A 14,956-nucleotide genomic window follows, 5' to 3' on the forward strand; every position below is an offset into this window, starting at 1 on the left:
TTATGGGTGTTACACTTTTGAACCATGGGTAGGGAGTGTATCAATTCACCCCCCCCCCCTCCCCCCAAATCCCACATCAAAATGACTTACATCATCATCATCTTAAGAACAATTACAGTAAATTTGCTGAAGCCCCTAGAGTTACCACAGTTTACAGACTAAGGTAAAAAGAAAAGTTTAACCACCGCATCTTTGCACACCACGATAATCAAAGAGTGTTGCTCTCTGTTGCTGTAAGACGTAACTGAGATCTAACAAGACCCCAACGGCGATCCTGGTGGGTGTGCACTAGGGGAGGGGGTGTGTAACTTTCCTTTTATCTCCATTCCTAAGAACATAAAGGACCCACAAGAATATCGAAACCTTTCAAAAAGAATACTCACAGGCATCGGACTTGGTCTCGCACAACAGAGGCTTGACCGGCATATCCACAGCAGGGCTGGAGCCAACACGGGTTGACCTCGGTTTTGGGGGCAGATACGGCTCACACGGCCCTTCTATGTCCACATCGGAGTACTGGGGCTCCAGGTTGAAGCGTACACGGCTCTCGTTTATGTTGTCCTTACGGCGGGGGTGGGCTCTGTCCTTGCTGGACTCGGTGGCATGGCGCTGGCGCCGGGGTTCTGTGTTGGCGTGCTTCTTTTCCTGAAGGGAGAAAGATAACACCAAGGAGTGGGGCAAAAAATTCAGTTGAAATTGCCTAAAGACAGCCACCTATTATTGAGGAGAAGAGTGATTGTCTTAGACGGGAGGACATCTCACACAGTGTCATAATAAATAATATTTGGGTTTTTCCTTACAGTACCAGAAAGTCAAACTTGCTCACTGCAACTTACAATAACATGCAACAGTTCATCAGTTCAGGGGTTAGGGACAAAAGAACATATCTTTATTATACTTTTTTAAAACCCCAATACCGTAATTATTAGAAAAGAACTAAATGCACAATAGCACAGCAACTGCACTGAATTCAGGGCACCAGCATAGAAACTGCTGGGTCCCTGCCAGTATTAAATGAGTAAGTTTTTATGTCCACTTCTACACAGTTTAGATTACCAAGGATGCAGGCTGCTATGACCTTCCTGAACTGAGCCGGATAATGCACCCCAACAAAGACACTTGAAAAGACAGCTTCCCCATCCTGGAATCAAATCCATGTCTTCTACATGAAACAACGAAGAGTATAACCATAACACCTTCAGGCACTGCTACTGTGCTATTGACTGCAACTCATCCTACCTTGACAAACTTAGACATCTCTTTAGTGAGATCTGGATGGAACTTGAGGAAGGAAGCACAGGCCATAGCATCATGTACGATGCCCTCGTGCCACATAAAGGCAGCGAAGACAGCACGGAGGCACTCGGCAGCAGCTGGGGACAAGGCATCCTTCACCACAGCACCACGGGTTCTGTCCAGGATCTGAAGAGTAGATGGAAAATGATCAAGGAGTAGAAAGCAACGAAATTCTTCCGATAAAAGGATTTAAATATGCCAGCTCAGACATTAAAAATAAAAACTTATCTTATTTGAGTAAAGTAAAGTATAACGATACTATAAAGGCGATAAACTGCAGGAAAAAAGCAAGAAACACAGAAACAATAGAAGGAAAGAAGTAGACCTACTAGAGGCGATTTCCAACCTCCTGCATCTTTCACTTACATACAGCGGAACAAACCTTAAAAGAAAAAGGCAGGAAGGAAATATGTAGTCACAGAGGTTAAGGACTTAAAAGTAAATAAACATAAACAAAAACAAAAAGTCATCAGTTTTAACCTTTGAAGCAGATGCAGATCTGGCTCTCTGAAGGGGAGCTACTTCATATGTTGATGGTGACGATGCTCTCTCCCGCTTCACTCGACTAGAACGACTCCGATCTTTTCTTGTTGACTTGGGAGACAGTCTGGACAATGAAAGAAATACACCTCATTAACTCAATTTTTTAAAACATGTGGACGAAAATTTAATCAAGATCTGCAGATCCCATAGATCTTTCTGATCTGGAATTTTCAGAAAAACTTATCAAGAATGTTACATTAACAATGAGAATTTCGAACACAACTACACTTTCTGCCAAGGGAACAAAAAATAAATTCTCATAAATTCTCTCCCTTTTAATAGCTTTGGAATAACTTGTGCAAAGTAACACATTTGTATTTTCACTAGATGCCTGGGTGCCTTGAGCATAACAACCTAGAGCTTGGAGCTTAGACCATCGTGTATTGCTTTCAACCGTTACTACAAGTCATGACTAATTGACAACAGTTATGATGTCAGGTAAAAAATGTATCTACTAAATAATATTTCCTTTCCTTCAACGAAAATCTCAACAGCTTCTCCACAAAACACATTTCTGTTGCCTCTCACTGTGCACTAACCGTATAGAGTCGTCTTTTGGCGAAGCCGTCCCAATGGTGAACATGCTGGATTTCCTGGATCCACTGGAGGAAGTGCTACTCCCACTGGCAGCTCCCGCCACCGCGACCGCCGTGCCTTCGCTGGCTCCCACTGCTCCAATGTCCACCATATCTACACCTTGAGAGCCACTGCTGACATCATGTCTGGGGAGTGGAGAAAACAGACGACATGTTCGTGACGAGGAGAAACATAAGCAATGAGAAATGATGCAAGGAAAAGTTAAGAACAAAAAAATAAAATAAACCTTTCTGAAAAAACAAAAAAAAATAGAAAGAAGAACATTGGGTAGCATTTACAGAGTGCATTTTCACTTTGTGAACACTTAAAAAAGATTTACAGTAAAGATGACAAAAACAAATACCAGCAATTAGTTGTTTTCCCCTCGTCATATATCCACATGATAATTAATAATAAAAATATATAACATTTATATAGCGCATTTCCAAAAAAGTAGCTCAATGCGCTTTACATTGGAATACCCATTTTTCAAAAACCTTTCTTACTGTTTCCTTTCTTCTCATGCAATATACATTAATGCACACGCGCACACACACACACACACACACACACACACACACGCACACACAGCCCCTTAAAAAAATTATAAAAATGTAAAATGAACCACTGCACACTAACAGGAGGTGCTACCTCCTCAAACAGAATAATAATGCACATAAACAAAAGTACTTGGGCTGTTTGTCAGAGACATTTACATAACCATACTGTGTCTCTGCCATCTTCCCTTCTTCTACTCAACTCTTCTTACCACTGGGTCACACGCTCTTTTTTCAAAACGACCTCTTGTGTCTAACAGAGATTTTGTCTCACATTTTTAAAAATTATTCAGTTCAACATGTTGTTGCGGTTGTGCGTTCCCATTTTAGATGTGTAAGGTAAAGGGTGGTTATACTTTACTTTCATTTAAAAAAAACAAAAAGAGAGAACCTTTCTTTCCCACAGAGAAATCAAGACAACCACAAAGCCAAAAGGAAATAAACCTTGCCTCACCTTTCATTGGATACGGGTGGAGACCGGAAGCGAGCTCTCACACCTCCCCCAGTGGCCAGACCTCCAGCGACGGCCGGGTCCTGGCCCTGTCCACTTCTCTGGGCTGTTTCTGGCACTGTGCTATTGGACGATGCCACAGTCTTCACCGTGGGCACCACCACCGCCACGGGGCTCATCTTTTTCTCACCAGAAGGAACACCCAGAGGTGAGCTTGACGCGGTCACACCTAGCAACTTTTCCGTGTCTGAAGGAAGAAGCTTCAACTTTGCCCCTTCTCCTATTCTTACTTCCCTAGGGCTCAGATCCAGGTCTTTGGTCTTTGAGCTATCTGTATCCACAGACATAGGAGAAGAACTTAAACTTTCTGACGTGTTTTTGTTGTTCTCTGGCAAGGTAGCGGTCAAGCCTGAGGCTGGTGGTGGTTTTGAACCCGCTGCCTTGTCCGATCTCTCTGACTGAGGTGTGGTTGGCGGGGTGGGTGTGTTGGACTTGTCAAATGAGTCCACTTTCTGGAGAGGGCCTCGAATCACCCGCGTTGGGATCGGGCTACTGGGCGGGGTTTTGAACTGCTCATCTTTTCCCAAAGATTCTCTCTCAGATGAACCTGGCAAAGCGAAAAGTATAAGGTTATTCACCTCATACAACCACTCATAAATTACGACCAATAGTATACTTTTAAAATGAGAATGTCAGGCACTCCCAATACATTAGTAGGAGAGTATGAGCCCACTATTTCACTTTTACAACTTATTTTGTGTCACACTGGCCAAAAAGAATAATTGTATGCAACTACTGATAGTTCACATTCTGTTTACACAGACTTTTCTATTTTTATTTCCGATAGATTATTTCATAACATTTTTTCCAAGGGTTGCACTAAAGTTATGGGAAAAAGATCATGTTAGATGCAAAGCTGTGAATACACTATGGAGCAAGTAATTGAAGACAGAAGTACAGAAAAGAGAAATAATACACATATGCTTCACTCACGTTTTTCTGAAGGTTTTGGGCTACTCTCACGTGAGCCTCGCTTTGGTGAGCCAGGTGGGGAGGGCTGGGGCGTTGGACCATTCCCATTGGCCCGAGACTCTCCTGAGACGGACATTAAGCATGACAGCACACGTTTAGTGGAAGATACATTTGGACCTACAGTTTTCCTTGTTTTGGTAAGCGTTTTACGGCACTTGCAACACAATAAAGTCATATAAGTGCCGAAGATTAGAGGTGCTATAAGACAGCAACAAACATAAAAAAGAAGGAGGAGAGATAAAGACGAGAGTTTTGTTTACAGGAAAGAAGGAGCAAACCACACCAGAGCACCCACCAACCACCCACGTACTACAGTTTTCCAAGGCCTTAGCAATAGATTGGAAGACCAGTGTCTCAAACACAAAAGACATAACCCACACATTCATGACATGGTATGAGGTCAAACTTTGAGATGTAAACACATACGCATAATTAAATAAGTGAAATAATTGCGACAACTGCATAAGTCAAGAGAGGAAAACGAATATATACAAGTACAAGAACAACAGCCAGGTCCTTTTTATATGATCAACATTGCAAAAAGAAAAAAGAAAAGAAACATTAAATATTCATAATTTCAATAAAAGAAACATACAAAACACAACACAAAGTATAAACCACAAAATAGACTAAAGATTTCGTACGGAAAAAGCAACATTCTGTTTTGGTTACATATTAACAAAGAGCCAACATGATGATAAATGACACAAAACATGATAAAATAAAACAAATTGGAAATAAACGTAACATTACTTCACAGATGCAAAAGAACAAAACAAGAGGCAACCTAACCCAAACCTGGAAACTAAACATACAACAGATATCTGACAATGGTGTGCTGAGCTACCCTTCCCCCCTCTTAGATCAGACACAAAAAGAAAAACTCTATGGAATTTACACCACAGTAGAAGAGAGAATGTGCAACTATCATTTAACAGTACTGGATTAAAATGGCAGAACCATGTGTGCTCCTGGTTAAAAAATGACAAATGAAGATGGCGTATACGTTATGATTTTTTTTTTGAAAGAGAGAAATGAAAGCTATCTACGTCAGGACTAAATCGAAATCTCCACAAATGTATACTGGATGGATTTAAACCAAACGGATACCCCAGAATGCGGTTAAGAGTTAGAATGTGAGGACTCCACTTCTATTTTCAACATAGTTTTGCGTGAATCATTTGAGAACAGCATCTGCAATCAACATATTCTCAAAAGATGCACTACAACAGAAAGAATAAGCCCACCAAATACTGGAATCTAGGAAATCGATAATCTAGTAGAGATAAGCAGCTGGGATAGTTCCAAGCTGAACCGCAGACTATATTTCAGTATGTCCCTTAGAGAATTCAAGTTCAAGGAAGTCAAGAGAAAGGGGGTTGCCACATCAGCACTCTCACGTTGCTTTAATTCTTGTGGGTGAAAAGAAAAAAACAACCACTTTCCAGCTCAGATTCTCGTACCCTCAATATAAAACCAAAGAACAGTTTTCAACTCGACAAATGTTGTTCAGTTATAACTGTACAAAGTGAACCAGACAGCAACCACATTTGGTCGTGAAGACCCATACCGTGACACCCATCAACCACAAACTCAAATAGATTTTAAAAGAGAAACTCCAGTAATAAATCAACCCACAAAGTCACTCCCGGCTATCAGTAGTCAAAGACAACTAGTCACTATTATTACGATACGCAATACACGGGCTCCACAAAGTCAACACAAGCAAAAAAGTTAAGCACAAGTGAGTTGATAAAGGAAGAGACCTAAAAGCCCTTGGGAAAAGTGACAAAATTATTCTAAAAACTCAAGACAATCGGCACCAGTAAGAAGCCATCTCTTTCCCTCAAGGAACGCCGATCAGCGACAGTATAATTCAACAACAAGAATGATCTACTTTTAGATATGTGCACTTGCTAAAGTTATAATTTCCTTTCTGAATGGTTTGTGTGGGCTTTGAGCCTGAAAATCAGTTTGTTTACAACAACAGGAGTGAACTTTTCTTTTAAAAATGTCAAGTAGACCATGGATGAGTGCTGCTTTACACTAACGACATGATGAAGATTTGGGTAATGAATTAGCTAGATCTAACGTTTTTTTTATCCGATTCTGATTCCTTTTTCGATAGAGATGCAACTGTCAAGTTCAATTTTCTGAAAGTGATGAAAATTTCATAATGATTGAGGTATTTTTTATGGTGTGCCCCACCTGCTTCCTGTTATGTGGGGACAAAGGTTTTGTGCTCTGTGTGCTGGGTAGGTGGAAAGAGTTAAAAAGTTTTGAAAATATTTCCCAGTGAGCTGCATATCCACCTAGTGCACCTGTTTGATTAGTCTTAATTTTATTTGACTAGCACATAAGTACACTGATATGGTGATAATCAATCCGTGCTTTAATTTTTTTTAAAGCCTGTTGACTGACTAAAATAGTAGAAGAAAGCTAAACAGAAGCACTTTGACTAGATAACAGCTCAAAAGAGAAGAAGAAAAAGCAACACAAGCAGACAGAAACAACAGAGTAAAGATTGTGAAAACGTAGGATCAGTTCCTGGTGCCCCCCCTCCCCAACCAGCCTTCTTATACATTTGAAATAAGAGCCACCTCTCCTTAAAAAGGATGAACAATAAAAAACATGTAATGTCAGAGAGAAGGACAACTTTCACAACAGTGACAAGACACCACTTTCACTTACATCACATGAATCATCTTAAGTTACTTTGTGCTGGATTAACAGTATAAACTTCAAAACCGTAATACACTATAAGGGTTAGAATACAAAAAAGCTTCTGTTTGGGTTCTGTACAGTGAAAGTGAAAGAAACAATAACATAAAAGCTCATTAAACTTGTCACATATTACAAGAGACAAAGTTTACAATGTGGATATCAAGAGAGAGAATACAAAAAGAAAATGTTGTTGAAGAAAGGGCACATCGACAGCAGGGACAATAAATAGCAGTTTAACCCAATGAGCCCCGACCTCCTGAGCCCAAAATAGCCTGTCCCCTGGCTTCCTGAGCAAAAAATGCCTTTATGGCTACACACAAAACACAAAAGACTATTCAAACCAGTTCTCTCTTCCATGAGATGCCTTGACCTTTACAATAGTTAAAAGGAACCTACAAGTTCTTTTAACGTCATTTATCCCGTTTTTATCCTTGTATGGATTACTGTTCTATGGCAGACTAGCACACACTGATATATCGGTGCTTCGGAGCATGGGAAAATAACCAGCACATCGATATATCAGTGTCATGGGCTCATTGGGTTAATGAATTTCCTTTTAAAAACACTACTATAAAGAACTCCCAAAAATGTGTCTGTAACAGATAAATAAAGTAGTACACTCATAGTGCAAATACTACCCATGAAACACACAAATTGAAAATTACTATAAAGTAAGTAGACTCCTCATTTCACTGAAGGCCTGAAACCTCAACTGCATTTTCAACTCCTTCGTTACCAAACAAACTTTAGGCTGATACTTTTCAGAGGGGAAAAATAGCCAAAAATTTCTTGCTGTTTGACTAAAGGAATATTGGAATAAAGAAATTCACAGAGTAACAGATGATAAAACAACTGTAGTTCAAGCAACCTAAACAATTTTTTGAAAACAGTAGTAATGAGAACTAACGAAAATGTTTTAAAGAACACTTTTCTTCGCACAGCATCTAATATATCATAATCATCTTACCCACTAATCTTGCCAATTTCCGAGGGTTAATGGCTGGATAACACAGTTTAAGGCCTAGGGCAGTGAAACTAGGACACGCTATGACATCATCATCACAGTAAATGTAAGTAGATCGATTGGTGGTTTTGGTGCCCTTTGCAGTGTCTAACACATCACAACACCAAACACAACACACATTGAAATAAAGGACAAATAGTGACAATTGAACAGTTATTTTCCCATCATTATCAAGGAGAAGAGTCCAATACCCACCACAGTCCAGCACAGAATAGATAGGCAGAGATGGAAACACAAGTATGGATGAGTAAGTTCATTTTTCTTTTCAATGAAGAAACACTACATGTACATAACGTGACATAAAACTGGGTATAAGTCCCATCTCTACCTAATTCGATTTCTTGAAAGCCTTTTCTTACAATTTACTCAGCTGCCTCAGATGCAGCATCAGAGCACAAGCAGAATTCTAGTTCACATTCCTTTTGACACTCTGCAGTTGAAACCTTTTTCCCAATAAATTCCCTACAAATGTAAAAATTTCTCATGTTTTCATAAAACAACAGTTTTGACTAACTACTAAAATACAAGTTGTATTTGGTATCATTTTATTCATTGAGATCAACACTATTGATTGTGATGACAATTTTTTACCAGGAACATTTCCGTTAGAAACTGTGACAACAAAATTAAGATGGTTGATTTGGCAAAAGACTTACTGGGTTTTTACAGAAAGCATGTTGACCGACAAGAACAGTAAGAGTAAGAGCAACAGTTAAGCACTTGGAAACCATAGTAATATCCATTCAACGTTCCTTTACACCAGCGTTTCTGAAAGTGGCTGTTTACATATAAAACATCACTGAAACTAAACACACTTTGCATTTCTTACAAAGCTGGCACTTCGTTTGCAAACAGGAACTGCTAGTACCATCAACAATAAGTAGAGTGTTAAAACTAGCACAACAGAAAAACAAAAGACGAAAACTTTAGTGTACACTGACCTAGGGCTTTGACTAGCTCGTTGACGGGCACCCCTTGCAGCTCTGGAGGGATGTCCTTGTTGTCCTGCAGGGTCAGCCGCACCAGACCGGGGTCAGAGGCCTTGCGAGTGGACAATGACCGCTGGTGGCTGGTCATCTGGTGGGCTGGGAGAGGCGGCACGGACATGAACGGATTGGGGTTCGAGCCAGACCTGTGAGAAGAAAAAAGGAGTTCATAATAATAAACTAATGACCATAATAACATGAGAATAATAATAATAATAATAATAACAACAATATAATAGTTGTAATAATAATAATAATAATGATAATAATAATACAATGGGTAGTCATCTTATATGAATTTGACTGTACTACATTTCTGCTCCGTGAATGCATAATTAGCTTTGTAGCAGAAACAAAATGAACACATATTCATCAATAGCACATGAACAAAATACATATGTAAACCCACTTTATCTCTTCTCTCTCCCTCATAATGTGAGCGCCCACGCACACATACACACATATGCACACATACACACACACACAAACACCCCAAACAAATTTTGCCACAGCACCCAACATTTATAACAACATAAGAGTAAACTAGGAACAAGTATTCTGTCTATCTGACAGAGCTCCGACTGTCTGAGGTCTTGTCCCCAGAGCCTACAGAACCCAAGTACCTGAGCTTCATAGAGTCAACTGCAAGAAAGACACCACTGCATTCCAAGGTGTGCGTTTAAAGTGCAGAAAGGTGAAGGTGGGGTACATTCAGGATTTTTTGGGGTTTTTTTTAGTAGAGGTTTTATGGCACTCGCAACTGCATAAGGTCTTAAGAGCGCCAGAAGATTAGAAGTGTTACAAGAAAGTAACAAACATAAAAAAGAAGAAGGGTAGATAAGGACGATAGATGTTTGATAGGAAAAAAGGAGCAAACCACACCAGAGCACCCGCCAACCACCCACTTTAAGTTGTTTAGAGTGCAGAAAGATGAAGGTGGATAACACTCAGGTGTTTTGAGTACAGATAGGAGAAGGTTGTGGCTTGTGCTTAAAGAATCTTGTCGTCTGCTGGTTGACAGACCTTCAAACAAAAACCCAGATGAATAAAATCTAGACAGAAGTGACAACTGATCTAGGCAACCTATTTTGTAAGGACCTGAATCAAAATCAGGACTGTAGAAGTTAGCTTTACTTTTGCTCACTTTCCCACCCCTGTGAGTGCAGTGCACCACATGAGATCAGTGCGCTGTGTGAACTCAGTGCAACGTGTGAGCACAGTGCACCACATGAGCTCAGTGCGCTGTGTGAACTCAGGGCAACGTGTGAACTCAGTGCACCACATGAGATCAGTGCGCTGTGTGAACTCAGTGCACCGTGTGAGCACAGTGCACCACATGAGCTCAGTGCGCTGTGTGAACTCAGGGCAACGTGTGAGCACAGTGCACCACATGAGATCAGTGCGCTGTGTGAGCACAGTGCACCACATGAGATCAGTGCGCTGTGTGAACTCAGGGCAACGTGTGAGCACAGGGCACCAATTTCCCGCCACAATCTCACCTCTGCCTCTGGCGCAGAATTCTGTCTGCAAGGATTGCCTCCTCCAGGCCAATATCTGCTCCATTCTCCTCCTCATTGCAGTTCTGATTGGGAGGAGGTGGGGATGGGGGGAAGGAAGTGTGACCAAATGCTTCATCTGGAGCTGGGGGCTCTCCAAATCTGGGCAGAGGTATCTTGGGCTGAAAACCTGTGAAAACAAAAACATGTAATTTCAGTAACATTCTTCGAGCAAAGCCAGAATACGTTTTGAGCTATCAGTTTTGCAGAACTAAAAGGATATTATGCGCACCCTAAACTGAACAAAAATTAACAGCAGCGCAATATTTGATGCAGCAAAATACTTGTAAGGCAACTGCTGGATGGTTAGGTATAAGTTAAAAAAATACTGGTTGAGAAAGGAGAGGATAATTCAACATATATCCAAATTAGCTTACATTATAGTGACACCAGAAATGAAAATTATATCTTATTTTAAAATAACAACTGTGTTTCAGAGAAAAGTAATGTTCACACTCAATACCATATTTCTCCCTACACTACATCTCAACCCACATAATTCAAAGAAATATACACCCATCAGCAATAAATATCTGGTTTCTGAGTCCATTTTGTGAATTGAAAGAGTTACAGGAGCTTACTAGAGAAATCGAGATAAACATGGTCAAACTTATTGACTTCTGCCTCATTTTGAGCTGTTGTAATGTATTCACTTCTAAATTGACATCAGCATAGAAAAAAAAGCAAATCTAAACTTTTATAATTTTTTGGGGGATTTTCAAGCCAACCCTTTGAGATATAAAGGAATAAGAACAGTCAAAGAAAGCTTTACAAAACTTTAATTCATGTAACAACAAGAACAAAGATGTGCAGAACCCATTTAGCACATACCTGTTATTCCTCCAAAATTGAAAGCAGATGATGGCATACTTTTACTCTTGCCAAACGCTGAAAAAAAATAAAGCTCATTCTTAAAACTAGGACATTAGTGGTAGTTCAGTTCCAAATTATACCATCCTTGTGGTTCAGTGCAACAAGGGAAAGTTTACAAGGACAAACAATCATTCATGAAGTAGCTAGTTTTACCATAACAGAGTATGATTTTCAAGAATTTTTTTTGTCTATGTCCACTTCGCAAAATGGAGCCAATTCACTCATCAGTATCTCTGTCTAAAGATTAACTAACCATCTGCAGCTTTCAGGGACATTCAAGGTTCTTCTTCCATGAAGCCAGTCATGAGATGAAAAATAAAAAGACTAAATAAAAGCAGTCCATTAAAAGACAAAAGACAAGCAACTGAAACCATACAATTCGCTCCAGTTCCATATAGAACCCTCACCTTCTTCACTGGGGAAGAATCCTGGGAAAGTGTTGGCGTACTGTGCCGCTTTCATGGCAAAGTCAAAGCCTTGCTGGGACTGCGGTGGAAGGCTTCGGAACGCAAAGGGGTCTTGTCCACGCCCACCAAATGGGAACTCTGACTCATGCTGCATGTACTGGGCCTGAGAACAGAGGCATCCCGAAGTACAAACTTTGATCTACAGTAAATGTTTTACATTGACACAACAACATTTATGAAGCAGCATCTTTCACATTCGAAGTCAGCAAAACTTGCTCAGATGCTAGATACAAGATGGCAGTACTGTCTCAGGGATCAAGCCATCTAATTAGATGTCTCTAAAAATATAGTCAAAAACATAATTGCTTTGGCAATCTTTTTCCTAATTTCATGTTACTTATACAGTAAGAATGCCTGTTCATATTGACTTCAGTATAGCTGGGATTTGTTTCGTGTATGGAAAATCCACTTATTGAGACATTTTCACTTGGTTCTTGTGATAAGGTTGATTAGGAGAGCACTCAGGTTTGGTTTTTTTAAGTCTACTGAAAAACCAAATGCGAGGCAGCGTGGTGGAATCAGGCTCTTGTCAATTTTTGGGCACATACAGTTATTGGTATCATCTTAAAGCTTGTTTAATTATCTTTATTTGGATAAAAAAATAATCCGTTTACCTTAAATACAAGTCGAAACATTTGAGAATGAAGGAGGTGGGGGTCACCTGTTTTCAGAGGTAAAATTAGTGAGAAAATGAGCGCCAAAGCCAAAGATTTGTTATTTCCTTAGCTTAAGAATTCCTGGTAACTGAAAATTTACTTCTTTTGTGTGTTTAATCAACGTTTTTCGGAAAAATCCACACAAAAATGAGTTCTTTAATGGGCATGAAAGGTGTTGAGCCCAAAAACAAAAATTTGACAAAAATCGACAAACCTGCGGAAAAATGCAAGTTTCTTCACTTTGATTATTTCAACAAGAGCCTAATTCCACCACGCTGCCTAACAAATAAAGAATGACCGAGGCAATAGTTTTATATATAACTATGGCAATAGTTTTCCTTTCACACACCTTGTCAATCCCACTGACCAGTGACCAAGCTTCGGAGGCCATGGGACTGAGGCAGTACTTGTGGGCAGAGTCCTCGGACAGCCGGATCCACACGCCCTCTGAGGTCACCACCTGTGTAGGCGGTATTATTTGTTTGTTTGAATAAAGAGGAGCACATTAGCATACTAACTGTCATCTAGTGCAGAAGAAAAGCAGAAGAGACGACAGACAGAGACAACAGAAAGTAAAAAAAAATGAGGTGGGGCCAAACAGAAGTGTCTTCTATTCACCCATTCAGAAAGATTGGAGATGACCAGAAGTGTATATATAGAAAACAGCAATAACAGGCGAGCAACAATCTTCTTTCATAACATGCTGATTGTAAAATGAGGAACACGCATTCCATCTTCCAGACATAGTTGGGTTTTTTATTTTTTTAAGGTTTTTAAAAACCCTTTGAGCCCTAGTCTTCTGAGTCTACATGGTTTTTCAGTACATGAGCTTCCTTGGGATGACTGCTTGCTTTTCCTTTATTGAAACCAAGCACTTTTCCCTACTGCTCCCAACATTGTTGAAACTTTTCTTACTTGCACACAAAAAACAACGCAACTGGCTCTTCACAATTACAACACAACATTGAATCCAAAGACATACCCTCAAAACATCTGTAGTTTCCTTAACAATATAGCATATCTATAACAATAACACTTCAAATATAAGTCACTAGTTTTTGCCATTATCTATAAATTGCATATGAGTTTACAACATTTACAACGTTCCAACTTTACATAACGGTTAGAAATACTCAGAACTAGTAACACTTAAAAAGAAGTAGAAGGCACAGACACATCTCAAGGCACTCTCTGAACACTTTCATGACACATGTATTTTTGAATGTATTTCTGCTCCATCACATTCTATGAAGTAGGGCAAGTTCAGCTGAGCTAATTTTTTCAAAAAGATTTTTTTGTTGAAATTATTAAATCTGATATCATATTTGTACATGAGAAAACATACCAAACATGACAGAATTTGAACTCAGTTACTCAATTCCCAAGAAATTATAAAAATAGACTAGTTATGTGACCTTGGTTTTCCCCTGGCAGAAAAGGCATTTCAATGGACAAAAACATGGAGTGGTATGAACACGACAACCCCAGTCAGCTACTGTTCGATACACAGACAGACGCAGAACTTTGGTATGAATGTGCTTCAAAGAGACTCACATCTTCCACAGCTTTGATCTTTTTCCCCTTGGTCACCATGCCGATAGGAGCAGCTCTCAGACTCGGCCGGGCGCGGATGTTGTGACCTGAGGCCCCGCATTTGGTCACCATGTAAGTCCCCGGGCCTGAAAAGTAAATTTGAGAAAGGGGAATCACCAAAGCTAACACCGTTTTCTTTATCTGAGTAGGCAGAGAAGCACATCAACACAACAATGGTTATTTAGTGCAAGGAAAAAGCAAGACAGACAGGGAGAAACAAAAGAAAGTGAAGAAGTTAGCATTGTCACCCTTTAACAGTCCCTAAAACATCTGTTTTTGTATTGAATTACTATCATTCATCATTGTATGACTGTGCTTAATGCTTCTCTTCACACAATTAGGACCATTTACAAGACATGCTGATTTAATCCTGCCCATCACGATCAGCCAAAGTTAATGTAGGACAGCACCAGCAAAAAAATGGAAGCATTTGATAAAACATCTTCCCCATGTGGGGTGTGATCTCGGCTTTCGAGTGTAAGGTGAAGAGCCCAATCATTAAACACCAGTGCCATTCAAAGACTGCACATTTCAATAAATAATTAATAATAATAATAATAATATATAACATTTAGACAGCGCATTTCCAAAAAAGTAGCTCAATGCGCTATATATTAGAATA

At 39.7% G+C, this 14,956-nt stretch overlaps 1 protein-coding gene across 8 annotated transcripts in view; it reads right to left on the bottom strand.

The window, feature by feature from the left end:
• The window catches only part of LOC101848305 (E3 ubiquitin-protein ligase MYCBP2), a 131,588-nt gene that overhangs the window by 43,297 nt on the left and 73,335 nt on the right, over positions 1-14,956 (bottom strand). For 5 of the 8 annotated variants that reach the window (XM_035971537.1, XM_035971534.1, XM_035971535.1 and 2 more), the window contains 13 exons: positions 14,296-14,420; positions 13,091-13,201; positions 12,026-12,188; positions 11,577-11,633; positions 10,689-10,875; positions 9,145-9,335; positions 8,147-8,290; positions 4,417-4,518; positions 3,427-4,030; positions 2,379-2,561; positions 1,777-1,903; positions 1,240-1,422; positions 384-645 (listed from right to left, as the gene is read on the bottom strand). In XM_035971537.1, the coding sequence (XP_035827430.1) occupies positions 384-645; positions 1,240-1,422; positions 1,777-1,903; positions 2,379-2,561; positions 3,427-4,030; positions 4,417-4,518; positions 8,147-8,290; positions 9,145-9,335; positions 10,689-10,875; positions 11,577-11,633; positions 12,026-12,188; positions 13,091-13,201; positions 14,296-14,420 (2,439 nt within the window). The remainder of the gene's footprint in view (positions 1-383; positions 646-1,239; positions 1,423-1,776; positions 1,904-2,378; positions 2,562-3,426; positions 4,031-4,416; positions 4,519-8,146; positions 8,291-9,144; positions 9,336-10,688; positions 10,876-11,576; positions 11,634-12,025; positions 12,189-13,090; positions 13,202-14,295; positions 14,421-14,956) is intronic. The other 3 variants (XM_035971539.1, XM_035971538.1, XM_005105151.3) reach the window with 1 other exon arrangement.

The sequence above is a fragment of the Aplysia californica genome, unplaced genomic scaffold, assembly GCF_000002075.1.
Source record: "Aplysia californica isolate F4 #8 unplaced genomic scaffold, AplCal3.0 scaffold00454, whole genome shotgun sequence".
In the NCBI taxonomy this organism is placed as follows: Eukaryota; Metazoa; Mollusca; class Gastropoda; order Aplysiida; family Aplysiidae; genus Aplysia; species Aplysia californica.